We start from the raw sequence: 27046 nt of genomic DNA on the forward strand, positions 1-27046 counted from the left end.
GAACATGTCACAGGGACTCTTTGGCACCAACTTTCTTGTCTATAAAACATTAGAATAATTAAATTCTATTAACTTCATAATATTTTGGAAGGATGAGATAGTGCTTTTAAGAGTATTCTGCAAAGTTAGAGGGACAGTTCTACCGCTGTAATATATCATTACCTTTACTGTTAACATACATATATTTCCTTACCAGATTTAACATGGTTTTGTCCTCACTCACAGAGCCTTGCTGTGCAATATTCTCAGGAGATGCACTTTTGCCTATGAGAAAAAGGGAACACACTAAACAGTTACCTGAGCAGTGACAAATAAAAGAGAAGGAAATAGTGAGGGTGACAATATGAACAGACTAGAAAATGTCAAAGACCTTAACATGTGACACAAATTATGTATCAAAAATTTTTAAATGTGCCCATGGACTAAAAATCAGGATTAGAACAGCTAAAGTTTCCAAGGAAGCTAGCCATTTAAGATTTCTTAATAGAAATGGGTATCTGTATAAATAGCCTTCAATAGTTTTTAAAATCTTTCTTAAGGCTGCTGCTGCTTTTTTAAATCAAACACATTACTAGTATATTTACAGAAGTTGGATGAAGGAAGAATGAACAATCAGCTTGCAAAACAGGTTTTTTAAAATCACAGATGTAAGGCTGATAACCAAGTATGATATCCTTCCAAAGCATGGTATCTTTTTAAAAAAAAGTCAAACTAAGAAACATAGGTACTTCTGGTTTATGCCATTCTTCTTTGTAATTTCCCTTTATTTTCGTGTACTTTATTTGTACTGCAATGTACTTGATAATGATTTTCCTCTTTACATGATCCATTGTCTTGAATTTAGTTCAGTATAGGCACAAAGGTCAGCAGCTATAAATAAGTTTTGTTTCTTTTTAAGAAAAAAATAGTTCAAGTATGTATTATATTTTTAAAATTTATAGGGAATTAAGAACAAAATGGTAACCACTTTCTTCAGGGATAAAATGCCTTTTCCCAATAAAAACTTTAATTTTTTGTTAGCTTTTAAGACAGATAGATTCATATGGTCCATGAATTTTAGAGTGTAAAATGTTTTATGGTAAAAATTTTCCCTCCCATCCATGCCTATAAGAAACTTACTTTCCCTCTCCATAAACAATGTTATTTAATTTTTGTCTAGCCTTTCAGAGATACTTTATGCATACATAAAAACTTCTTATCCTTTTTATTTTACCACAGACTTTTATAGGCAATACGTAATGTTTTGCATTTGGGTTTTTTTTAAAGAGACAATAATGCTTTGCTTCTAAGAAAGTTTCCGTATATACATTTTATGGATGTATATTAGTATTCCATTACATGGAGATACCTATATATTAACTAGGCTTCTTTTGATAATTAACTTGTCTCCAATATTTTGTTATTATAGAAAATACTATAGTAAAGAAACTTCTAAAAGTCATGGGAGTATTTAGATCTATAGGATAAAGTCCCAGAAACTAAACTGTTTTATCACAGGATATATATATTTAACATTTTGGTAGGTATTGGCAAATTCTCCTCCATATTAATTATAATAATTTACATTACCTACAGAAATGTATGAGATTTCCTTTTTTGCCCTACAAGCTAACCAACAGAGTTTAATCGAAGTTTTGTATCTTTGTCTACATGACTGGTGAAAAATGATACCTTGTGTAGTTCTAATTAAAATTTCTCTTATTCATGGGGTTCCTGGGTGCCTCAGTGGGTTAAACCCTCTGCTTTCAGCTCAGGTCATGGTCCCAGAGTCCTGGGATCGAGCCCCGCATCGGGCTCTCTGCTCAGCAGGGAGCCTGCTTCACTCTTTCTCTGCCTGCCTCTCTGCCTACTTGTGATCTCTGTCTGTCAAATAAATAAATAAAATTTAAAAAATAAATAAATAAAATTTCTTTTATTCAGTCTGAGCTAAAGTATGAAGATATTCTTCAGTTAAAATAAAGAATGGATTCTATTTCTACGATTTTACAACTCCTTTAGTCTAGTCTATATCTCAACCTACGAATGAATTTTCCTTGACTGATTTATTTTAGTGTGTGTGTGTGTGTGTGTGTGTGTACAGAAGCCTATGCACTTCCCATCAGTATTCACTGTATGATGTCTCACTGGGAATGGTTGAGAGTAACTACCTGTTTTCAGACTCAAGGAGCAAAAAAGGATGTGACGTTTTATCTAGTTAATTCTTTTGCCCCCTGAGTGGACCATCACGAATTGGCCCATTCTTTTAACTAAGCAGATTCTAATTAGGATTCTGAGAATTTGGGGGGTGGGGGGGAGAAAGCATGATGGGCACAAGTGGAAGGGCAGAAAAGCAGAAGAAGAGGTGGGGAAAGGAGAGGGAATCTTAAGCAGGCTCCATGCTCGGGGCAGAGCCTGGTACAGGATTCGATCTCATGACCCTGAGATCATTACCTAAGCCAAAATCAAGAGTCAGACACTTAACCCACTGAGCCACCCAGGTGCCCCAAGATTCTGAGAATTTCCTAAGCAAGTGATTCTACACCTAAGCCGCAGTAGAAACCCAGCTGTAGCCAGTCAATCTTTGTCATTAGGAAGTACTTAAGTCCTATTAAAATATATTGTAATTTTTGTTCTTCCCATAGAACTTGGGGAAAAAATGGCAACACTAGCCTATATGAAGGCCACAATTACCTCTCGGACTTCTTTTCCCCGAGTAGATCTTCAATTTCTTTTTTAAATAAAATGTTACTGAACTATGAAGATAGTTGCTCCAGTAGCTTACAGGTTTACTTACTTACTGCTTTGGAATGGAAACTATATTTGAATACTTCAATAGCTTACCTGTGATCTTTATCATACCAGAAGCTGATCTTGTATCTTCCTCTTTCTCACAGAGTGATTTACAGTCAAGGTCACCAGAAGCCATATTCAAAATTTCTGACCCAGAATCTATCAACAGGAGGAAACTAACAGCATGAACACTATGCAAAAAAGTTATTTGCCTATGTTGTTTTCACTTGCATTCACCTCAGCAGGCCATAGAAACTAAGCTTATAGTTATAATACTAATACTCTATTTTTATATCTTTTCCAAGTTAACTCACCACTTGAAGTTAGAGTACTCTCTGTGGACAAAGTATGTCCAGGAGATGACAGTGTGGAACATTCCCTGTCAAGAGTAGAGGAAATATTTTGGAGTGTCAAGTCCAAAGAGTTCCTTAAAAATTAACCAAATAAACCTTCAAATGCACATACACAAAAAAGCAAACCTGGACTGAGGCAGGCTCTCAGAATACAAGTGGTCAACACCATTCTCCTAAAAAAAAAAATTTAAAAAAAAAAGGGAAAAGGAAAAACAATTTCAACAATTTGACATTTTCCATTCCAGAAAGGTTGTTTTAAGCAAACATTTTCATACAATTTTAAATGGACCCATATTTATTATGCCCTTTTAAAGAGGATATGGGAATGGGACGCTATAGGGCAGATTGATAAACATACTTTCTCCAAGTCGTACTTTCCAAAAAAAAAAAAATCCAATTTTAAATATACTTACAAGTCCAATATTTAAAGAATACCTAATAAATTCTTGGGCAAATCAAATTCTAAACTTAAAGGGCAGATAGAATTTATTTCATGAACTTAAGTTGTCTTTAAACAGAACATTCTATGTGGACATAACACAACATTTCTATTTATGGAAATACTCAAACTAAAACTTTTGACCTGATGATTTAAAAATGGCTTTCAATTTTCTAGCTAGACAAATAATACCTTTTAAACTTAATCTCATTCTCAAAGATCTGAAGGATCTTTGAGATCCTTATCTACATCAGCACCTATTACTTGGTGCTCAAACAGAGCTTAACAAAATCGTGGTCCCAGGATGCCAGGGCAAGTGTTTGAAAGTCTTATTTGAACTTCTTAATCTCAATCAGAAGTTCCTAATTTAGAGGGAAGTTTAGGACGTTAGGGTTGATTAGCACACTTACTCTCAAATAATACAGTGGGAACATGCATTGCTCTTTAATAGTATGTTTTTCTAATATGTCTATTTTCATCTTTGGTTTATGTAGGAATTTAATATTGAAAATTGAAACCAACTGAACATATCAAAAATGTGCACAAACAACAAAGAGATGAAGACATTTACATATTCTATAACCCAGGAGAGAACTTATTAACAGCCACAACCCAACAACAGGTTTCAATGGAGGAACACTGTGTATCACACACAGTATTTGGAATCTACCCCAGACTATATAGACTATCGCAACAGAAAAGTACGGGCTTAGTAACAGTTTGCAGAATACATAGTTATGCAATATAATGACAGCATTTAAAATGTACAAAAGCCCTTTTATATAGCATCCCATCTCATTCTCCCAACAACCTTAGAAAATGGGTTTTAGCAAGAAAATATTTACTTATTTCAGGTAGAGAAAGTAAAACCAGTGAATAAAATAATTTCCCAGGAGTATTCTGAATAGTGGAATCAGCCTCCAAACCCAGTTCGAACTAATACAGTGTCCTCTCCACTGTGAACAGAACTGTGTCTGAGACCCCATAACCAAGGCTGTTGGTGAGGCACAGACTTCCTAGTCACGGTCTTACACACTGGTACATGATTTAAACAGAAACGTTTAAGATGTTCAGTTCCAATGTTTAGAAGAATCCACAAATGTGCAAAGCAGGAATTTATACCTAATCCTACATATCAATGTTAGGCAATCTTCTCTGTTTTATTTCATTTTGTCTATGCTTTAAATGCCTTTGGGTCAGACCATGTGTGCTTAAAGCCCGTCACTACATCAGCTCGATTTATTCATCAGCTTTCATCAAAACCTCACTTTGTCCCAGGAGCAGTGACAGAAGCCAGCCTGTCACACACACAAAACTACAATCCTTGTCTCAGAGAGGTTTGTAAGCCAGTCAGGAAGACAAATACATAAAATCAAAAATTATAGGTAACACTCCATAGAGGAAAGTAATATGCACAGAACAGAAGGGGGTTATATTTGAATTATATTTTGAAGAGAAATTGTAACTTTTAACTTACAAGGTAAATGATGATAACTCTATCATTAAAATATTTAAGAGATGCATTAGTAATTATTACATGCTTATTTAACTATATTCCAATATATATGTAAGAAATGAAGCTATAAAAAAGGAAAATATTAAATATCCTTCAGTTTCATCAAGTATCATATGTCATAAACATCAACAAGGATTCATTCCTTAACAATAATTTAAAAATCAGGCACACTTAACACCCTATAACATATAAAAATTTGAAAATATATGGCTTGAAATGATACTTATTACTGTACTATAGTTAATACATATATAATAATAATATTGCACTAATTAAAAACCTAATTTTGTTTATTTAAAGGATTTTTATTTATTTATTTGACAGAGAGAGAGATCAAAAGTAGGTAGAGAAACAAGCAGAGAGAGTGGGAGAAGCAGGCTCCCTGCTGAGCAGAGAGCCCGTGTGGGGCTCAATCCCCGGACCCTGAGATCATGACCTGAGCCGAAAGCAGAGGCTTAACCCACTGCGTCCCCCAGGTACCCCAAAAAGTTAATTTTGTCTGAAAAAAACTAATTATACCTATTAGGGTTACAGATACCTGTATCCGAACTTAAGAGATATAAAAGAGAATACAGTCGCTTTCTATTTAATTAAACTGACTTCTAACATGGGGAGAAAGGAAACACATCATTTCTATAGACTTTTAAAAAAAAAGTCTCATTTAAAATCAAAATACAGCAGAAATAGAGTTTACTTCCATTATATTATAAATTAGTCTTATTTGCTGTAATATTCTGTATAAGCCTTTCTGTTCAGTACCTTTTATGTGAAACATTTGAGTGAGAAACTTTAATATAGATTAATAATTCTGCAATTTTGGAGAAATGTCACATATTTAGTAGTTACACATTATTGTTCTGAAACAGTTGCTAGGTAAGCAATTGGATATTACTTCCAATCCGTTAGTCTTTATAAATCTCACTGATCAGGAAAAAAACCCAATATACACCATATCTCAACCCCAGATTTTCATAAATTTGATCTAACAGCATTTTCTCCCTTCTTACAAGTGTAACTGGACAAAAGAAGTTTTTCAGATTTAGAACTATAGTTAATGAAATTGGAACCACAACTCCTCAGGGTGTCTGTGCATATGGAGTGGGGGTGGGAAATAACTTGGCAAAATTTTCCACAACTGTGTCCTTTTTTTTTTCCAGCATCAAAAGTCACCACTATTCAAACCAGCATCCCAGACTCACAGGAAAACCTAACCCCCACACTGCTATCAAGACCTGGGAAATCATGAAAAAGATAACCTGCTGGCTATATTTCAAAACGAAGCAAAGCTAAGAAGTTGACTAAGAGCAAGAAAAAGAGTTCAGATGACAGACTTACTTACACGTAGAACACTGGCTCAAGTCAATGAGTCTAACACATGTCGATAGCACAGAGCAGGAAGAATGTTCTTCCTGCGCAAGCCATTCAAATATCAACCTGCATAACATTTACATGAAAATCCAGGGTCCAGCCCATTTGCTTTTGACAGCGTCTACTGGAGGGTGCGGTAGCCAAGGTGCTCATGGAAAAAACTGAGACATATTCTCCCATGGGCTGGGTCAGCAAACACAGGCCACACAGGCACATGTGCACACATGCACGCACACACATATGCACATCAGTATTATTTCAATATTCAGGTAGGAGAAGTTAAAGAATAATAAGAAATAGCTTTTAAGATATTCATAAGGGCAATTACAGGCTTAGATAATTTCCTGGGGTTACTTCATTTTTGCTCTTCTAGATGAAATGTTTCTTCATCTGTAGATTTTATGATTAGAAACTCTTGCACTAATCTACATTCACCTTACCAATGTAATTTTTGCTGATAGGTCTATTGTAGATGATTGGTGCCGCTCAAACAAATTAATAGGATTCTCCAAGAAAAAAACTGCAAGTCCATAGGGTCCTATTTCATTTTAACTTTAAAAATGCCCTTGACTTGGGGCACCTGGGTAGCTCAGTGGGTTAAGCCTCTGCCTTCAGCTTGGGCCATGATCTCAGGGTCCTGGGATCCAGGCCCGTTTCCGGCTCTCTGCTTGGCGGGGAGCCTACTTCTCCCTCTCTCTCTCTGCCTGCTGCTCTACCTACTTGTGATCTTTGTCAAATAAATGAAATCTTTAAAAAAAAAAAATGCCCTTGACTCAGGGCCAGTTTTGGTGTTCTAAAAAGAGAAAGAATGTGAAATTGAATGCCAAAAGATCACAACTACTGTAAGCTAAACAAAAGTAAAGTTTTTTGTTTTTTTTTTTAATTTGTAACTAAAAGGACACCACACCCTCAGATCTACAGGACACACCTACCACTATGAGGTTCATCTCTAGTGCAGTTATCAGTCAACTTCTACAGGTCCCTATTTTGCAACAGGCAATGTTATTTATTCTCCAAGGTTATTAATGCCACACTACACACAGCCCGAGAGAACAGGACAGACAATGGCAGAAAATCTTCTGAGATATTTCAAAATACATTCTGTCCTTTGTCTCATAAGTCACCTCCTCCTAGTGATAGTCTATCTTAGACAAAAACATGTAATAACATGAGGGACACCTCAAAGGGATGGCAATACACTTAATTTTTTTTTTTTTTGTAGAGAAAAACAGAGAAATTCATCTTCATATCTTCTGACTGTGATAAGGTATCTCTTTCCTCCATCCCCTCCTCTTTTTTTTTTTTTTTTTAAAGGTAGGCACCGTGCCCAGTGTAGAGCCCAAAATGGGCTTGAACTTACCACCCTGAGAGGAAGACCTGGGCTGAGATTAAGAGTTGGATACTCAACCAACTGAGCCCCCCAGGCACCCCTCTTTTTTTTTTTTTTTAATTGAGGTATGGTTGACATGCAGTGCTATATTGGTTTCAGGTAAAGAAGATCGGGGTCTGACAGGTCTGCACACTACATAATGCTCATGGCAAGGGATCTTCTGACCTTCACGATGCTGATCATTCTGATCCTGGAAGACAGTCACAGCTACTATTTTCTGACTATTTACCGGGAACCAGGAACTTCGCATACATACTGTAAAGTGTCTTGATGGGGTCAGATCTGAGACTGAAATAGGTGGACAGAAGAATCAGTTTCGTAATCATAGAATTTTTACAAAGTTTCTTAATTTCTGGAGTTTTTGGGAACTCACACAGGTACCTAAGCACATGTCTAGTTTGGCACTTGGGTTGCTGTTCAGACTCCACAGTGGAAGCAGTGATTAAGGAATAGATGACAGACTGCAAGGAGAGACAGCTGGGCCCTGGAGAGAAACTGCCAAGAGTGAGGAAGAGTTGAGGAAGTTGTGCTAAATGGACCACCAGGCCTAGCTCCTGAAGGGAACCCACTGGAGGCAGTGGGAGGCTGCTGCTTACTGACCACTGTGCCTCCCAGCCTGCTGGATTATTTATGTGCCTTGAAATTCACTGAGAGGGAAATCTGAACAATCCCATCACAAGCAATCTACCCAGCACCACAGGAAGACCTGAAGGGAGAACTGATCTCTCTACCAGCCAGGGAGAGAAGATTCCCTAGGTGATCAGACACAGAGCTCCAAGGAGGTCAACATAGAGGGCTGGTGGGCAGGAGGGATCATGAACAAAGAAGACTGCAGAGATATGAGTGGTGGAACCAGCTTCTTTTCCCCACAATCTCTGGGGGAGATTACATCTCTTTCCCTGGGACCCACTACTTGGTGGGGCCTGGAGGACATTAGGAGTTATCAGTATATGTCCCTAGAGATTATTGAAAATGTTGAGAAGGGACCCCATGGAGATGAAAGGCCTTCCTATTCAGCAGCAAGTGGGGAAATAGAATTAAGATTTGTCTTCTCTCTAAATATGGCCAACTTGGTTTGTCTTCAGTGGATTGGTTAGGCTAGAACTTAGCCATTGCAGATATGTATATGCATACATGTATTGTATGTATTGTGTGTTTGAAAACTCAAAAGAACCCTTAAAAGTAATATCTGTTTCACAGGGGACACAGAGAGGTAAATTCAAAGAGGTTAGACTTGTCCAAGTTAACACAGCTAACAAGGAATGGCGTCAGTCTTAAATTCAGGCCTGCTTGATTCTAAAACCTATGCTATGTGGCTAAAAATTCTAAGTCACTAGTGGGAAAACTTTTAAATAAAGACAAAAGTAACAGAACAGATTAAGTAACCTTTGTGTGTCTATTCTGCAGATTTAGCTCTTACTAACCTGTGGCCAATCTAGTCTGCCACCCACTAAAACCACCCGCTCATTGTTTTGATGCAAATCCCAGATATCAGACATTTCAGTCTGAATCTCTAAAAGACAAGGATTGGAATAATTTTCCTCTTTTCTCTCTACATTACAATATGAATTTTCTTGATCAATAAAGGAACTTTTTATTTCCCAAGAATGTCCCAAACTGAGCCCCCAATATTTTTTTATTATGAAAAAATATTTATTATGAAATGTTCTTCTTGAGACAATAATCTTATGAGAGTTCTTGGCTCACTCAGAAAGATCCTCTTCAGAATACAGATATTCACTTTTACCTCACCCTGTGCTTTCTGAAAAGGATGCTGGAATGCAGCTTCTTCTATGAATATAGGAGATAAATAAAAAATAAATCTCCAGTTCTCAAGAATGCCCCAAGAAAGGAGGCAGAAAACAATGGAGCAAGGTTGTCAACTCAGCAATGTCCCTGAGTGCTCAATCTTAATGTTTTAAATAGGCCCTGGAGGGAGCACAAGAATACAAGAATATGTATGTAAATAGGCATTTGGTAAGTATTAACGGACGGCTACCACACACCAGATTTATGTCAAGTGCCAGATGTATATTGTTAATGGCAGACAGAGGCACTCTCCACCAGGCTTCTAATCTCCTACAGAATAAATACAAGAAAACAAGGAATTACAAGGCAACCAGAGTATATAGGTGACAACAAGGAGGGCAAAGATTTACTGGGATCTAAAAGAAGGAGGCAAACTCATTTTTTTCCCTGAGTGGGATAGTTGAGAAAGGGGGAAACAGGCCTGAGAGACAGGACTTCTCCACAGTTACGCAGAGGTGGAAACAGGGAAAATCACCTCATCATCTCTGAGCTTCTAATTATTCTGATTTCTACCTCTAGTCCAGAAGGACAGGAGATGCTTCACTGTAAACATTTCTTGCTACCACGACAAGGTTTTATGGAAGACCTAGTTTTGAACTGGGCCTCAACCCATTTCTCATAGAGTTTGAGAAACGGAGAAGTGCATGTGTTCTGGGCAGAGAGAACAGTATAAGCAGGCTTTTGTGGTATATTCCGATGACAAACGCTACTCTGTTTCGCTGACCTGCAGGGACAACCACAAAACAATGGGAAAGATTGGAAAGGCAGGTTGTGAGCAGATTAGACAGAGGCTCGAAGACCAAATCAAGCTGCTGCTTATGAAGGCTATCAAGGGTGACAAAAACCCTACAGTTTGAAGACAAAGACTTAAGAAAATGCTATAATTTATGAGTCACTGGAGTAGCCACAGATTCCGTTTTGTATAATTTTTAGCTCATATTCCATTCTAATTCCCTGCACTTTTTAACAAAAATACTTAGAAAATGGTTTTCTCGGGAGAACTTTCTATTTGTTTAGAGATGGCTGTGGGGAGTCCGAGGGTTAGGAAGTGAGGATCTGCTCAAGGGACAGGCATGAAAGAGGGGCTCATGCAGTGGCCGTGCTGCAGAGCAGACACCTGGGAAGGGAATGGTGAGAAGTGGTGCTTTCAGCCACCAAGTACAGCCAATGGACCAGTTCCTGGGGACTCTCGAAGAATGACACAGAAGACAGCAGGAAAACCTCAGCAGGAAATGTATGCACATTTCCCCCAGGGAAGGTTGACAGGAGTTTCTATTATGGTCTGTTAGCTCCTGTTTCTTAATAGTGTCAAGGCTACAGACAAAACCTGTCATATATCCTAATGAGAGTGGATTAGGAGATCCGTTTAGATAGCACATTTCTTAGCCAAAAAACTACTTCTAAGGTAATCATGAGTAATTATGATCGAAAGGTCTAAATTCATTGTTCTAAGAGGGGCTGTGAGAAAGGTTTATCCTTTGAAGTGAGACAAACCTGAATTTGAATCCCATGTTTGCTAGTTACCACTGCAATGATCTTGGATAAGTTATTTAACCTCTCTGAACTTCAGTTGTCTCATCTATAAAAGCAGAGAATACCTACCAAAGTTGTGGAGAAGATTAATAACATGGCATGTGGACATGCTTTCTTACAAAGTGCCAGGTACACAACTAATACCTGTTTCTTCCCCCTTGTTGGTGAAATCGGTGCCAGATAAAAGGGGAATTACTAATAACCAAACATCCTATAAGCTTCCTAGTCCAACTTCCTTAATTAAACTTTATAAGAACTGCTAAGTAATAGCAAAATAGATTCATTTCCTTTTTCTTTCCTTTTCTTAGCTACTCAATAGGATGGGTATTAAGGAACAGAAAAATGTCAGATACACACACTTGAGAGAAATAATAAAAATAATTCACATAACTCAGTAGTAAAAAGGACCCCATTTTTTAAAATGGGTAAAGATCTGGGTAGACATAGCTCCAAAGATGTATACGTGGCTGACAAGAACACAAAAAAATGTTCAACGTCATTTGTCATTAGGTAAAAACATACCCAAACCATCAAAACTACTTCACACCTGTTAAGATGGCTATAATTTAAAAACAAAAACAAAAACAGGGGTGCCTGTTAAAGAGGCACTGTTCAAACCTGTTAAAGGTGCCTGTTAAAGAGGCACTGTTAAAGCCTCTGCCTTCAGCTCAGGTCATGATCTCAGGGTCCTAGGATCGAGCCCTGCATCAGGAATCTCTGCTTAGCAGGGAGCCTGCTTCCCCCTCCCTCTCTGCCTGCCCCTCTGCCTACTTATGATCTCTGTCTGTCAAATAAATAAATAAAATCCTAAAAAACAAAAACAAAAACAGACAAATGTTGACAAGGATTTAGAGAAACTAGAATACTCTTACATTGCTTGTGGGAATGTAAAATGGGGTAAACACTTTGGAAATTTGTTTCGCAGGTCCTCAAAATGGTAGAGTTACCATATGATGTAGGAATTCTACTCCTAGGTATATACCCAAATGAATACCAATATGTGTACACAAAATCTTACACACTAACATTCATAGTAACATCATTCATGTAGCCAAAAAATGTTAACAACCCGAGTGCCCATCAACTGATGGGTGGATACAACAAAATGTGGTATATCCATACACTGGAATACTATTCAGTCATAAAAAGGAATGAAGTACTGATACATGCTACAACATGGGGGAACCTTGAAAACACTATACCAAGTGAATGAAGCCTGTCGCAAGAGGTTACATATCATATTATTCCATTTATATGAGATATTCAGACTAGGCAAATGTGTAAGAGATAGAAAGTAGATTAGTGATTGTCTCAGACTGAGGTTGGGGATGGGGGAAATGGGGATAGACTGTCAATGAGCATGAGGCTTCTTTTTAGGATGATCAAAATGTTTTAAAATTAATTTTGGTGATGACTGTGTTATTCTGTGAATTTATTTAAAAACATTTAATTGATCCAATTGTTTAATATGTGAATTTTATCTCAATTAAGCAATGAAAGAAAAAGGAAGAATGATGGGTTATTATATCCTGAAACAGAACTGTGGGCTCCATTTGATTGAGAAAATTACAGCCAGGCTTAGGTTGTAGACTGAGGGAGGCACTCCACACATACCTCCATAATCTGGAGAGTTTGCCTAAATGATATGATAAATATATGATTATTCAGTGTTACTCTTTTATTTTATTTTATTTTTTTATTTAGATGGAGAAGTACGATTAGCACCTGACTGCAGCAATGAATACTCTGTGGGAATCACCCTACTTTGTGACTTTTACAAAGTACAAGCACATCAAATATTACCTAGGCTTGGCTTCAATTCTTAGAGAGACAATAAGACCTGAGACATCTTAGAGTCATGAGTGAATTTTAAGTCCTAAACCAGCCTACCTCTTTAACAAAATCTTCAGTGTACTTCACCAAAAATCTCCTTTTGGCTTCCTTGAGTTTATACTACAGAAGGGACGGAAAGCCCCCAAATGGCTGAATTTTAATTTCTTGCCATCAAATGTTGGCATTTCTCAGGCATCTGTGTTTTGTGGTATTAAGATTCATACTTGCTGTAAGAGTGCCCATAATACTTCAAATACACACACACACACACACATACACACACATCCCCCCATAGAAGATGACCAGGATAACAGTAGTACTAAAAATAAAGTAGAAATATAGTCAAATGCTCACTTCCATCTTTAGGTCATCATTCATCCTGATGCAACCGGAAAGATCTAATCCTAGGTAGGGGCCAACTTTAGGGCCTGGGCACCTGACAATAGAAAACAAAGTTCCTTACTACAGAGAGAAAAGACCAAGAATTTTGGCAGATATCAAATGCTTCCCTTCCCTGTCCCAACTTAACCAAATTTCTAATTAAGCTCATGGTTTTAGTAAGATATAAGGGAAGAGAGCACCAACCTCCACCGGAGAGAAGTCGCAAACCATAGAGAAGCTAGCCAAAAATAAAAATAAAGAATTTGCAATTCAAAGTCTTGCTTCCTTACCCTTGATACAGAAAGGAAATTTCATGGGAGTGGACAGTGCGCACAAACTCCACTGACATTCTGAAATGTTTCCTAAGGAAGTTCAGTCTGCGTACTCAGAAAGGTGAGCACAGAGGAACTTGGGTAGATGGTGGGTGTGGGGGCAGGGATTTGCAGAGGCTCATTAGCCTTGAGGAAGAAGGAATATGCTCAAAATCAACCGCTTAACTTAGCAGTAGATAGTAGATTCCTAAAAACTGGGAAACATTCAGCTAGCCTAATTTGTCTTTTACATTTTAGAATGGACATTAGGGGATTCAAAGAACAAGAAAAGTTGCTTCAAGAAAACTAAGGAAGGTATCTTTGTTTTAAAATAGCCAATTTTCAGAAAGTTAGAAGTTCCATTGTAAGAACTCCATAATAAAGACATGATGGTCTCGGGATACAAAAGTCTAACTGACTAAATGTCTAAGCAATCCCTCTCGGGCAAATAATACATCATATGTTAATAAAAATAATAATTAAAAAAAGTCTAGGCAAATAAAAAAAGGCCACCTGTGAAGAACAGGGTAAGTATATTCTGCTCGTTTAACTTACTTGCGTCTTCTAGTCACATCCAAAGCTCCATCTTCTAATTCTCCATAGTTGGGCCTTTCACATGAAACCTGGATTCTTTTGGCTACACCTGAGAGAAGTGTCAATTCCAGTCTTGGAATTGCTGTGAGACTCTCTACATGCAAGACATCTGCAGAACAGCCAAGAATAAAACCAAAAATTTATTTCTGGTTTAAACTAGATAATAAATACACATTTATTTATTTATTTATATTTTAATATATGATAAATATGTGTTAATATATTTAATAATATATAAGTTTTACATATATATAAATTATATGTGTGTATATATGTGTGTATATATGCATGTACGTATATATAAAGCAGAAGTCAACTCAATTCTATTAACCCTCCCCATCCTTGATGCTTAGTTACATAAAGTGAAAATGCCATTTTTTTTAAGCAGAGTGGGGAAAGGGCAGAAAATACTTGCCTAAAAGCAGCTAGAGGGGTTAACAATCTGCAGCCAGAGGGTAAAATACAGCCAGCTGCCTGTTTTTGTAAATCAAGTTCTCCTGTAACACAGACACACCCATTCATTCACTCCACGGCTGCGTGTGATACCAAGTAGTTGCTGCAGAAATCACACAGCCGCCAGAGCCTGAAGGGTTTACTGTCTGCCCCTGACAGAAACAGCTTTACCAACTCCTGAAGACAAAATGGTCAGACATGGTGATGGGGACCCATTAGAAACAAAGGAAATAGGGTAACAGACCACGTGTTTTGGAGGAAACCATCTTAGGTGTCTTTTTCCGAGTATAGGAAAGAGTAATAGGAAAAAACAGAGGCTTGGGAGTTCATCAGAAAGTTTTCATTCAAACGCTCGTTCTGCCACATACTAGTTGTGTGCTCTTGGATATGCACCTCAACCACTCTGAGCCTCAGCTTATTTGCTTGTGAAGTAACACGTGACCTTAGGCAAATTACTAAGTCAATATTCCTCTGTTTCCTTATCCTTCTTATCTTACATTAGCATCTTCTGGCAGGGATGTGGTGAGGATTCAATGAGGTAATAGTGACATTAAGAGCAGAGAACAGGCATCTGCAGGCACTGTAGGATTGTGATTGTGTTACTATTCCTAGGTTAGTGTGAGTAAAATATCTCTGTAAAGCCGTATGCTATTGACTGATACAAAGTGGCCGTTCCACTAGTCATGGTAGTAGTTTTCCCTTCTCTAGTTGAAATGATCCACAGATGAGTCTACTTGCTCTTTATTTCGTCTTAACTTTATTTTGAAAACCATTCCATGTCTTTTGGTCATTTCAGAACCAGCCATTAACTTTTGCTTTCAGCCACATCTCGGTTGTGATGAGAGATGTCACCACCATGAGCATTTCCTAAGATGAAATTCATTCTCCTTGACCTGACACTGAGTCATAGTTCACAATTTGACCCACAACCTGCTCCAAACTTATATTCTACTGCATCACAACCAAACTCATTCTAAAAAAGACTTGTCCAGCTTCGATTTTTCTTCAAACACCTGAGGCTTTTGCATTTTTGTTTCATTTTGTCCTCCCCAGCTAAAATTCTTTTTCCATCCTTTTTGCAATTCCAAATGCAACCCATCTTTTAAGGCCGGCTTCAACTCTCATTTCTTCTATGAAGCCTTCTTGGACTTCTCTGGGTCCATTGTAATCTCCCTGACAATCTGTGAGCTATTTTAGGATTTATTCTTTATTATACAGTAATATGGGGCCTTGCACAGAGTAGGTGCTCCAACAGAAGTTGACTGAGAGAATTCAAGGATAAATATTTGAGTATTCAACACCTTTTCCTGTACAAATAAATTGTGATAAATGACTTTCCATTTTTTTAAAAGATTTTATTTATTATTTGTCAGAGAGAGTGAGCAAAGGTAGACAGAGAGGCAGGCAGAGGCAGAGGGAGAAGCAGGCTCCCTGCTGAGAAAGGAGCCATATGTGGGACTCGATCCCAGGACGCTTGGATCATGACCTGAGCCAACGGCAGCCGCTTAACCAACTGAGCCACCCAGGTGTCCCTACTTTCCATTTCAAAAAGAACCTCACCCTCAGCCATGCCTGATAGGGTGGGTGTAAGGGGGACAGCTATTCATGCTTACCTAGCGGAGGTGTATACCAGCTCGTATGTATGAAGGTCAGGAGTGTCTGATGTAGTCTTGCTTCTTGACCACTATATTGTTTATGGCAACACTGCTTCTGAACAGAAAATTAAATAGTATTAGCTATCTAAAGGGTATAACATATTTCATTATCTATTATCTTCATCTCCAAAGGTAGAAAGAATATGACTGGTCTAAATAACCTTGTGAGAGAGGTCAAGAAGAAAATAAAAGATCCCAAGTAATAAAACTTTCAAACTTTTGATTGAAAGCTATACCCTATGGGTAAAGTCTAATTCTCATTAAAAATTACAGATCGATAGTTTAACAGAATTGTATCAATTCCCAATGATCGACACTGTCATATAAGCAGAAGCCTTGAGGATAAAGGTATGGGTGATGGGTAAACTTAGTTATACAATACTTCTTCATGATACCACAATCAAAGAATTTAATGTATCACTGTATCGTAGTATTTACTGGCATTTTGTGCAAGTATGTGACAAGTAAGAAGAATAGGAAGGGACGCCTGGGGGGCTCGGTTGGTTAAGTGGGTTAAGTGTCCACCTCTTGATTTCAGCTCAGGTCATGGTCTCAGGGTCATGAAATCTGAGCCCTGTGTTGGGCTCAGAGTCCACTTAGGACTCTCTCACTCTGTCCCCTATCAACCTGGTTGTGTTCTCTCTCTCTCAAAAGAAAAAAAAGGAAAAAAAAAAGAGTAGGTATTCATTGTTTCATCTCATAATCTCCCAAAAGTGTTCTGTCTTAGAGTTCTAAGACTAGTAATACACACTCGGCTTCGCTTGCCTTTTTGACATAATAGTGATTCACGACGGGCACTTAACTTGTTTCAAAAAGCTTAAACTTACCAGTTTTTCTTGAAATGGTTGTTGAATTCCATCTGAGCAGGACAAGGGATCACAACAAGGAAATTCCTCATCTAAACAGCTCTGTCATGAGAAAATGGTGCAGCATATTCAAAGGCAGAATGACGACAGCGTCAAGGCTACAAAGCATATTCGACTTAAGAGAAGATACCATGCTACCTGAGGAGGGTGCTATTGGCCGGTTCTGTCAAGGGTTTAAGGGAACAGGCTTGTAATGGTAAAGGCTTTGTTGCATTTTTCCCCTTGTTCTAGGAATGAAAGTCAAAGTTTGGGGACAGGAAATGCAATGGGTTTGTCACTGAAATCTTCAGGCAGAGGCCAAAGAAGGTTGTCTGGAGACAGGTCAGTGTCGTGAAAATGGTGCCTCTGAGAATCTCATAGCAATCAAATGGTGGCCTTAGTCCAAGAGGTAGAAACATACCTATCACAATTACATTATAGAAAATTGTATCGGTGTTCCTGGTAAGATTAAAGCATATTTAGATGTAGAGGTTTTTTCCACTTCAACTTACTGTAGGGGGCATTTTAGGCACTCTGCCTGGCCTAATCTCCCACATGCATAATTTTATTTTCTCTACTTAAACAGATGTGCCTGCATTATGCCTTGGGAACAGATACATGCAGACACCACCCTTCTTTCTTCCCTTCTCCAGTCCCCGCCCCCAGTGCCAACCTTGCTGTTCCTTATGTTCCTCATTTATGAACAAAAAGGAGAAATTCACCAAGTAGCATAAGTGAAAGAAATACATTGAACTCTACCATGGATATATTGGGATATCCAGACAGGAAGGAGTTAAAAGTTTAATTCAAATAGGAGGGGCGACTGGGTGGCTCAGTTGGTTAAGTGTCTACCTTTGGCTCAGGTCATGAATCCAGGGTCAAACCCTGAGCCAAACTCCTCGCTCAGCATGGAGCCTGCTTATCCCTCTCCCTCTCTCTCTCCCACTCCCCCTGCTTGTGTGCTCTCTCTCTCAAATAAATAAAATCTTCTTAAACACACACACACACACACACACCTCAAAAAAATAAATAGAAGAAAAAAGATGCAGGAATCGTCCCAGCCCATCTAACAGTACACATTCAAGAGTATCAGAAAGGATGTGCCTAAGACAAAAACACTGGCCTTTTGCTAATAGGTACAGTAAATTCTGAAACGCTTTCTCTTTGAAAGATGTTATTAGGAGCCATTCACAAATGAGATCCCCAATCTTGTTTTGTTAAATGCTTTCTCAGTGCAGAAGAGAACAAAGTCCACCAGAGCATTTTCTTCTAAGTTGGTTATTTAATTTTATGATTAAAATGATTATCTATTATAAATTAGCTTCAAAACTTTACACAAATTGGACCTCTTCCCCATAGTAAATACATATCACAAGATTTTTTTTTTTTTTTTTACCTGAAATAACAAGCCATGGAGGCGTCCTTTAATTAACTTCTTTCTCAGTGACTCAGTTGTTGCTGGAAAGAGAATTCATAACCAGCTTAATAGGACAATTTGTAACCCCATTTTCCCTCAGTTTCTCTCATAAGCTTTTAAGAGCTTTAAATTTGGGGTCTGAGGAAGGGAGAGAGAAAGCAGTGACTTCTGAGAATGGCGTTCTCAACTCATGTCTGATGGGAATGGAAGAGCAGAACAAAAGCTAGAGCAGCTAACCCATGATCCCCGCTGGGCATTCCAAATTCCCCTCCACAGATGTGAGAGATGTCCTCTAGAAGTCAAAATGATTCCACCTTAACACAGTAATACACCTCAGAGGTCATTCAGTCCAATTGCATAGAATGTAGAAATCCGCTCTCCCAGAAGCCTCTGCATGAGCTGTGAGTGAGGGATGGCAACCCCTAGAATCAAAGCCCTGTGATCCCAAAATCCTATGGGTCGGTCTGAGATGACAAGAACACTGTTGCCCAGTGGATTTCAATGATAACTGGTTAGTCATGCTGGGATCAGACTCTCAGGATGAGGCTCAATTCAGTATACTTTTTCATGAAATTAAAAATGTCTGTCTTTCTACTTCACTGAAATCTGTCTCCCAGTAACTTTCAATTTTTCATCTCTGGAGTAACAGAAACGAGGAGAAAAAAAACCTTTTTAACTTTTTGAGTAACACAGGTACATATCACTTACCTGACAATCTACACTCTTTAAAATATAGACAAGAACCAGAAAATAGGCCCAAATCTTGTGCACCAAAATAGATGTTGATATTCATGGCCTTTATTCCTGTGGCAATTCCTCACACTTCCACTCATACAGTAGGCTCTGAATTAATACAGGATTCTCACAAGCTCTGATTGCCTTCTCAACCCACAGATGATTAAAAACAAAAATTACATGAGGGTAGGAAGCTCTGCTAGATGGAGACATATTAATAGCTACCTTTTTTTTTTTTTTTAACACTAACAGCAAGGAAAATTAACAGCAAATACTCTGGTGTCCAAAACATACAGTTTTCTATCTCAATAGACTGAAGAAATTCTGAGCCATTAAAATAATACTAATATATGTGAAAAGTACATAATCTAACAAAATTTTTTTCTAAGAAAAAAGGCTTAAAAAGCTTTAATTATATTGAAAATTACCATGTAAAATTCTATTTTGTAAGAATTTTTTTTGTAAAAATAACTTATTTCACAACTAAGCTTCACTTAGTGTTACAAAGCCCACTAGGAGGAAAATACTTCTTTAAAAATTTCTAACACATTTAAGTAATTAATTTTTAATACTTATCTAGTAAAAGATACAGTTTTAGAAAATTCTCTCTTTTAACTGCATTAAATAAATCCTTCTCCCGACCTACATCTAAGCAACAGCAACCAAACTTCTCAGAAGTGACCAACATTATGTTTGTGAAGGTTGTGTATCTCCAAGACACTCTTGTGGATTTCCAAATAGGCTTGTGTTTCAGAAGAAATAATGAATTAGTATAAGACCATCTAAATTGCCCATCTGCTTTCCCACCAGGCAATCTTGGGTTTTAGGACTAGTCCATCTCAAAACATTTAAATCATAAACCTTGTTTCAACAGATGTTTTGTGCAATGTGTAGCCACTATTTCCATATGTTCCATGAGGCAAAATACATTGCCTTATGAGCCTAATTTGCATTCACCTTTGCATTCTTTTTTTATGTGTTTGGAGCTGGACCTGCCATGTCTCTAGGACATTTAGATTTTACATGGAAACAAATGAAACAATGGCCACTATATCCCCCACTGTTGTCATCTGCGATATAGGATGGTGTCTTGGATACACTGTCTTCAAAGGAAGCTGGGATAAAACACCTGTCCAAATGACTATGCAATGAGACTGTCAGGCAAAGGCCCTACAATTAATTGGCTGTTGACAATTAAAACTTTAGTATCAGCGCAATAATAGTGTTATCAATGATGGTTGACATTTATGGAACATGAACTTTTATAACACAATGGATGTGTTATGTTCTATAAAACTGTGTGTTCAAAAAAAAATTAAGTTTCACTGAAAATCAGAGACCAGGAAAAAAATTCACAATACATATATCTGTCAAAGGACTTGTATCCAAAATATGTAAAGAAATTGTACAACCAATGACAGAAGGACAAATGTCCCAATTTGAAAATAGGCAAAAGATTCAGATATTTCAGGGGAGCCTGGATGGCTCAGCAGTTAAACATCTGACTTCTGCTCAAGTCATGATCCCAGTGTCCTGGGATCGAGTTCCCTATCGGGCTCTTTGTTTAGTGTGGATCCTCCTACTTCCTCTCCAGCTCCCCTGTGCTTGTATTCTCTCTCTTGCTATCTCTATCATAAATAAATAAAATCTTTAAAAAAAAAAAAAAAGACTTAATGACTTCACAAAGAAGATTTGCAATAGTCAGTCAGCACAACAAATGAAAATCACAAGAAGATACCCAGAAGAATGACAAAAATGGAAAAGAATGACACCACCAAGCACTGATGCTGTAGAGAAACCGGAACTCCCACACACTGCTGGTGGGAGTGTGAAATGTTACTGACCCTATGGAAAACTGGCAGTTTCTTAGTTACAGCTGTACTATGCCCTAACAACTCTGCTCGTAGATCTTTATCCCAGGTTAGGGAACAACATATGTCCACACAAAGACCCATATGCAGACCTTCATAACAGCTTGCTCCATAACAACCCCAAATTGCAAATAATTTAGATGTCCAATAGTAGGAGAAAAGACAACCGAACTATGGAACCATTCATACAAAGAAATATGACTCGATCATGAAAAAGGCACGCCACTAATAAACACAACATATTAAGATAAATATTATGAGGGAAAGAAGACAAAAACACAAAAGTACATATTTTATATCTCAATTCTAGAAGCTAAACTAACCCATCGGTGATAAAAATCAGATCAGAGCTTAAAAAATCAGACCTTATAGTGGTGGAGGTGGGGAAATGGCAGTGACTGGAAAGTAGCATAAAGGGAACTTTGTGGGGTTACAGTTCTGTGTTTCAATGTGCATTTGTAAACAATACACTTCAGGTGGTGCCTGGGTGGCTCAGTCGATTAGGCCTCTGCCTTCAGCCCAGGTCATGATCCCAGGGTCCCAGAAAAAGCCCTGTGTCAGGATCCCTACTCAGTGGGGAGCCTGCTTCTCCCTCTCCCGCTCCCCCTGCTTTTCCTTTCTCTAATAAATAAATAAAATCTTAAAAAAAAATACACTTAAGATCTGAACATTTCATGATATGTTAATTATGCAATAATTTTTTTTAAAAGAACAACTTGTTTTTTAAAAAATGACAAGAACAGGGACACCTGGGTGGCGCAGTTGGTTAAACGACTGCCTCTGGCTCAGGGCGTGATCCTGGAGTCCCGGGATCGAGTCCCACATCAGGCTCCCAGCTCCATGGGGAGTCTGCTTCTCCCTCTGACCTTCTCCTCGCTCATGCTCTCTCTCACTGTCTCTCTCTCTCAAATAAATAAAATAAAAAATCTTAAAAAAAAAAAAATTAAAAAAAAAATGACAAGAACAAAAACAGGGTTTATGAGATGAACTCAGGTTAGGAAGAGATCATCAAAAATGTATATGCAACATGTAACCAGAGCACTAACAAACAAAATTATAAATTATTAGTACCTCAGAAGAGAACTTGGATCACAGAGATGTGCCTCTTAAAATGACCAAAGGCAGCCTCACAGGGTAACAGAAATGCACAATAACAAAAGCATGGAGATTCTGGTGACATTTAAATGGCACAGCGCTGGTGGGATGCTAAGGAAATGCAGATGGACGTGTAACTCAGGGAGTGGGATTGCTAAAGTGAACGCAGCGGGGAGTACCGTCTGCCACCAGCCGGAGCTCCACAAGGCTGGGTGGCTCTTCTCTGGGGGAGGACGCCCAGGTGCAGACACTTGTTTGTAATTTTAAAATAAAGCTAAAAGGGCTCCTCCTGCTTGTCAGCAGCCAAGCCAAACACTCTCTCCTTCCGTGCTGAAGGTTCTAGTTCTCCCAAGCCAGACCCTATTCCTAGGAAAATCGTGAATGAAATGATACAACTTCCATATTGCACTCAGATCATTACTCATTGGCTAAAGACGAACGAGAACGCACGCGGCAGAAACGTGCTCTAGCCAAACAGACTCTCCCGAGCACTAGCTATGGTTTCACATTTGTTATTTATAAATTAACTACTTCGTTTTCTGGGAGCGGATATTGACACTCAGAGAGGTAAAGAGATTTGCTTAACTTTATCCAGTTTCACTGGATACATCGAAACATAATACAGAACATTGGTTCTGTTAGGAATCATTAGGCTATACTGCCTCCTAGATTATGTCATCGATTTCTGCTTCCTACATTTGGGAAAATTTAGGCGCCCATCCCATCAGAGTTGCTGTGCAAGAGATGGTTTGGGGTTGTTCCTTTGGTCCTCAACCCAACACCTATCTTTAAGTACCTCAACCCCCCTTTCTTGTCTCATGTCCCTCTTGTGTACTGACTGCTCAAGACACATGGCCATCTTCAAATCCCTGAGGCTCTTATCTGTCCCATACCCCAACCGCTCCATGCTAAGGACAGCAAGTTAGAAGACAGCTCCCAGAAAGATCATCTAGGTGAAAGTCTTCTCTAAAGTTGATACAGATACTAGGTTCAGATAAGGAGTTATAATATACAGGAGCTGCTCAGGCTCTCCCACCAAGGAAATATTTATAGTTTCTAAAGGTAATCAGTTCCCTCCTTGCTTATTAAATCAGGGACTCAATGAAGATTTCATGTTGGATGGGGTAAAAAGAGGATGAACTATAAAGAGGTGATGATAGTCTATACTAGATCAAGTGGTCGGTGTTTCATTAGATTCACTCTAATATGTTAGGTAAATGCCTTAGATCTAAGAAGACTTTTGGTTTCCTTTTCAAAACAAACATCCATTTATATACCCAGGATTGCCTTTGTTAACAAGATACTTAGATATATATGTAGGTAAGGAGCAGGAGAAAGAAAATATATAGGTAACCATTCAAGAAACCCAGCAGTTCTAAGGGCACGTGTCACAGAGGCTGGCATGTTCACTTATAAGCTCATACATCAGTCCAATCCTGGCAGCCCCTGAAAACTTAGACATTACTTTTTCAATATTAGGTTCAGGATTTCTATTCCAATGTCATGAATAATTTCCTAGTTCCAGCTCATGAACCGTCATTGACCTGAACGTTTGGACACAATCACTGAATCCCCACCCAATTTGCTAAGGAACCATTCTTAGATGCGACAAAAAGCCATTGCCTTAAACACTTAATAAATGTAGTAAGCTAACTAGAAAGTTTCAGAAGAACTAAGTGGATTTAAGTGTTTTTATTTTCTGATTCAGAATTCAAACGTCTGACTCAGAATTCAAACAGCATGTGGTGACAGTGGTAATGGTGGAATGTGCCAGGATGTGTTTATATGATAACTGTCCTACCTCGCTGACATTTATTCACAGTCTATCTGGAAAATCTGCTCCGAAGAACAATTAAGAAATATGTGCCACCTAAATTTCCCTTGTTGCAAAGGTTGATTTTTAAGGGCATTGTTAGAAAAATCCTCATAAGCAAATGGTCTTCAGAACAAAATCCTGATGTGTATGCCTTCTATGGGCAGCAAAAGATACAAACAAGTAAAACAAAAACAAAAACAAAAACAAAACAAACAAACAAACAAAAAAACCCAGGCAGGTTGTGAGCAACTCAAGACAGAAAGGAGGCATCCACTCTACTTTATCCAGCCAGGAAAAAAAAAATATATGCATACAACCCAGGATAGCTTTCGGTAGTATTTGGACCAATGAAGTAGGAAGACAATAGCAACTTCATTATATCAAGAATGTATATTTTGGGATAAGTTACAAAAGTTGACTCTTCCAAGAAGGTATTGAAAGGAAATCAAAGGCGAGGGTGGGGTGGGGGTAGTAATAGGAGGAGATAAATTCTTAGTTTTATAAACTATCGGGGTATAATGTTGACTTAATCAAAGATAAATATAATTGAACCCAAAAAATTAGTCCTCTAAAAACAGTGTCTAAAGCAAACATACCATAAACCAAATCTGGAATGCCTTATTATTCGTGTCTCAACAAGAACACTTCTGATCACAAGGGAATCTTTTCCAGTGCCCTCTGAGCAATCATAAAATAATGTACAGATTATGTAATTTAAAGCCTTACACTGACAGAGTAAATTGGTACTTAAAATGGTTGAATAATTATTATTACATTAGAACTAGCCAGGTCATTTAAACTTTTAAACAGCATTCTCAGATAGCAGTACGAATAGTACAATAAATCCAAAACAAACCCAGGTCTGAAAATCTCCTTCTCTAGCTTAGCTTAAACTGATAATTCATTTGTTACCCAAATCAATAATTTTGTCTAAAAAGATCATCTAGGACAGCTAGAATGAGAAGCTGGCCAAATAAAAGCAATTGACTGATAAATGGTCAAATAAGCAAGCTTTATTTTGACCAAATTATGTTTCCAGAATAAAATTCACTACTGAGTAATCTGACATCTGTCATTTGACAATTGTCTTCTCACCTAAATCCCTAGTAAACACTTACTTTCAGGTAATACAGAAAAATGACCAATATTCCAATTTTTAAAGCAAAATATATATGTAAAGAGCACATTAAAATTTAAAAAGGGCTTTCACATATTTAATATTTTGATACACTGAATTTGTAAGTATTTTGCCCACCCCTAAAATTACTATGTAAAAGAAAATAGAGGGGCAGGTCCTTTTCTACCATACAACGGGTATAAGCTAGCTAATAAAATCAGGGTAGGATAGGTAAGCCATTTGCGAGTTCAAATATCCCACGCGTGTAAGATTTTTTCCTTCCTTGTTTACTTTTACAGATACTGTGAACTTTAATTTTTAAAGAAGTAACAGCCATAGACAAATCCAGCTCATGATTTAAAAAGGAAAAAAAAAAAAAAAACCGAAAGGGAAAGTTAGCCGTTAATGCAGCCTACTTGGACACTAGGCAAGCCTTTCTGGAAGCCCACGATACTGCTTTCTGGAACCATTTTATTGTCATAAATGTGGGTATTAACACAGCAGCTGTCATCTACAAAAATGGCTATAGTCTTTTTGCCCCACCTCCGAGTGGACTGAATTGGGACATAACACATATTTGCTACTCACTTTTCAGTTTTCTCGTCTTCTGCTCAAGTGTCTGGCAAGTGTTCACCAATTCGGTATTTATAGCCTGGAGATTCCGTTGTTCCAAGATTGCTTCCTCTAATTCATGCAGCAAAGACTTCGCTTTGTCACCGGCTGAGTGGGCTGTCGGATCTCGATCCTCAGCCTGGACACATACGGTTAATACTGGATTTTAGCAGGGTGGCGGGGAAAGAAAGCAATTGAGCGTCCCCTGGTATTATGCACACAAAACTGAAAATGTGCTTTTCTTCTCAGGGAAGTGATAAGCCTCTACTGAACTTCTGCAATTCTGTGTTTGCATGGGCTTTGTACACCGGAGCTATCTCTACAGCGGTAAAAGTCCTGATATGTCAAGTTGCCTCTTTCTGCAAAGATGCCTCTTTCCTCGGCAGGCTGTTGACACCGCCTCTTTTACAACTCCCCCCGTACTTCCTCCGCTCACTGCTGGTCGCTGGGGACTGAACTTCACAGTTCCTCTTCGGGTTTTTTTTTTTTTTTTTTTTTCTGTTCCTCCTCCATTTTTTACTTCGTGGTTTCAAGAACATCTGATGAAACTTCCCCTTGAATATAAAGTAGTCACAGGCTACCCTACCTGCTCTGCTCTGTCCTCTGGCCATGGGCTGGTTCCTTGGACTTTCTTCCTAACAACAGCTTCCTGCTTGACAGCATCTCCTTGCACTGGTTCAAGCGCTTCTCTTTGATTCTGCCTGGAGTTTAAAAAAAAAAAAAAAAAGTCCAAACCACAAGCTGTCAGTGACATTTCAACGGAGAGTCACCCCTGGGAAGTTGTGACAAATTAAAACTTAGAGCACTTCCTCAGAGATCAGAGGAAAAAGTGAAAGTATTTACATACATATACATGCTTAACAAATAGGGAACTTTAATCAAAGCAGTCGTATTGATCTGCTGGCCTGGTACCCTCACTTTACAGACCAGGACATTTGGTCTCCTCTTTTACACTGGGATATTCAGTTTCCCCCTGGCTACATTCATCATAGTAATTAGCATCAGTCACCAAGTGCTTAGAAGATGGTACGGAAATGAGGTCACTGTGACAGGTGCAGTATTTACATATCATAGCTAGCTAGCGGTTTCAGAAAAAGAAAGGAAAAGATGAGGGAAAAGGAAAAAAAAAAAAAA

General features: G+C 38.2%; 1 protein-coding gene across 1 annotated transcript in view; it reads right to left on the reverse strand.

Annotated features, from left to right (window-relative positions):
- Positions 1-27046, reverse strand: part of IRAG2 (inositol 1,4,5-triphosphate receptor associated 2) — a 147712-nt gene that overhangs the window by 20452 nt on the left and 100214 nt on the right. The window contains 11 exon segments of the mRNA XM_044226362.1: positions 194-264; positions 2821-2928; positions 3084-3148; positions 3249-3295; positions 13365-13446; positions 14258-14405; positions 16363-16459; positions 17232-17312; positions 18646-18707; positions 25889-26051; positions 26499-26613. Coding sequence (XP_044082297.1) covers positions 194-264; positions 2821-2928; positions 3084-3148; positions 3249-3295; positions 13365-13446; positions 14258-14405; positions 16363-16459; positions 17232-17312; positions 18646-18707; positions 25889-26051; positions 26499-26613 — 1039 coding nt within the window.

The sequence above is a fragment of the Neovison vison genome, chromosome 12 (assembly GCF_020171115.1).
Source record: "Neovison vison isolate M4711 chromosome 12, ASM_NN_V1, whole genome shotgun sequence".
NCBI classification, from domain to species: domain Eukaryota; kingdom Metazoa; phylum Chordata; class Mammalia; order Carnivora; family Mustelidae; genus Neogale; species Neogale vison.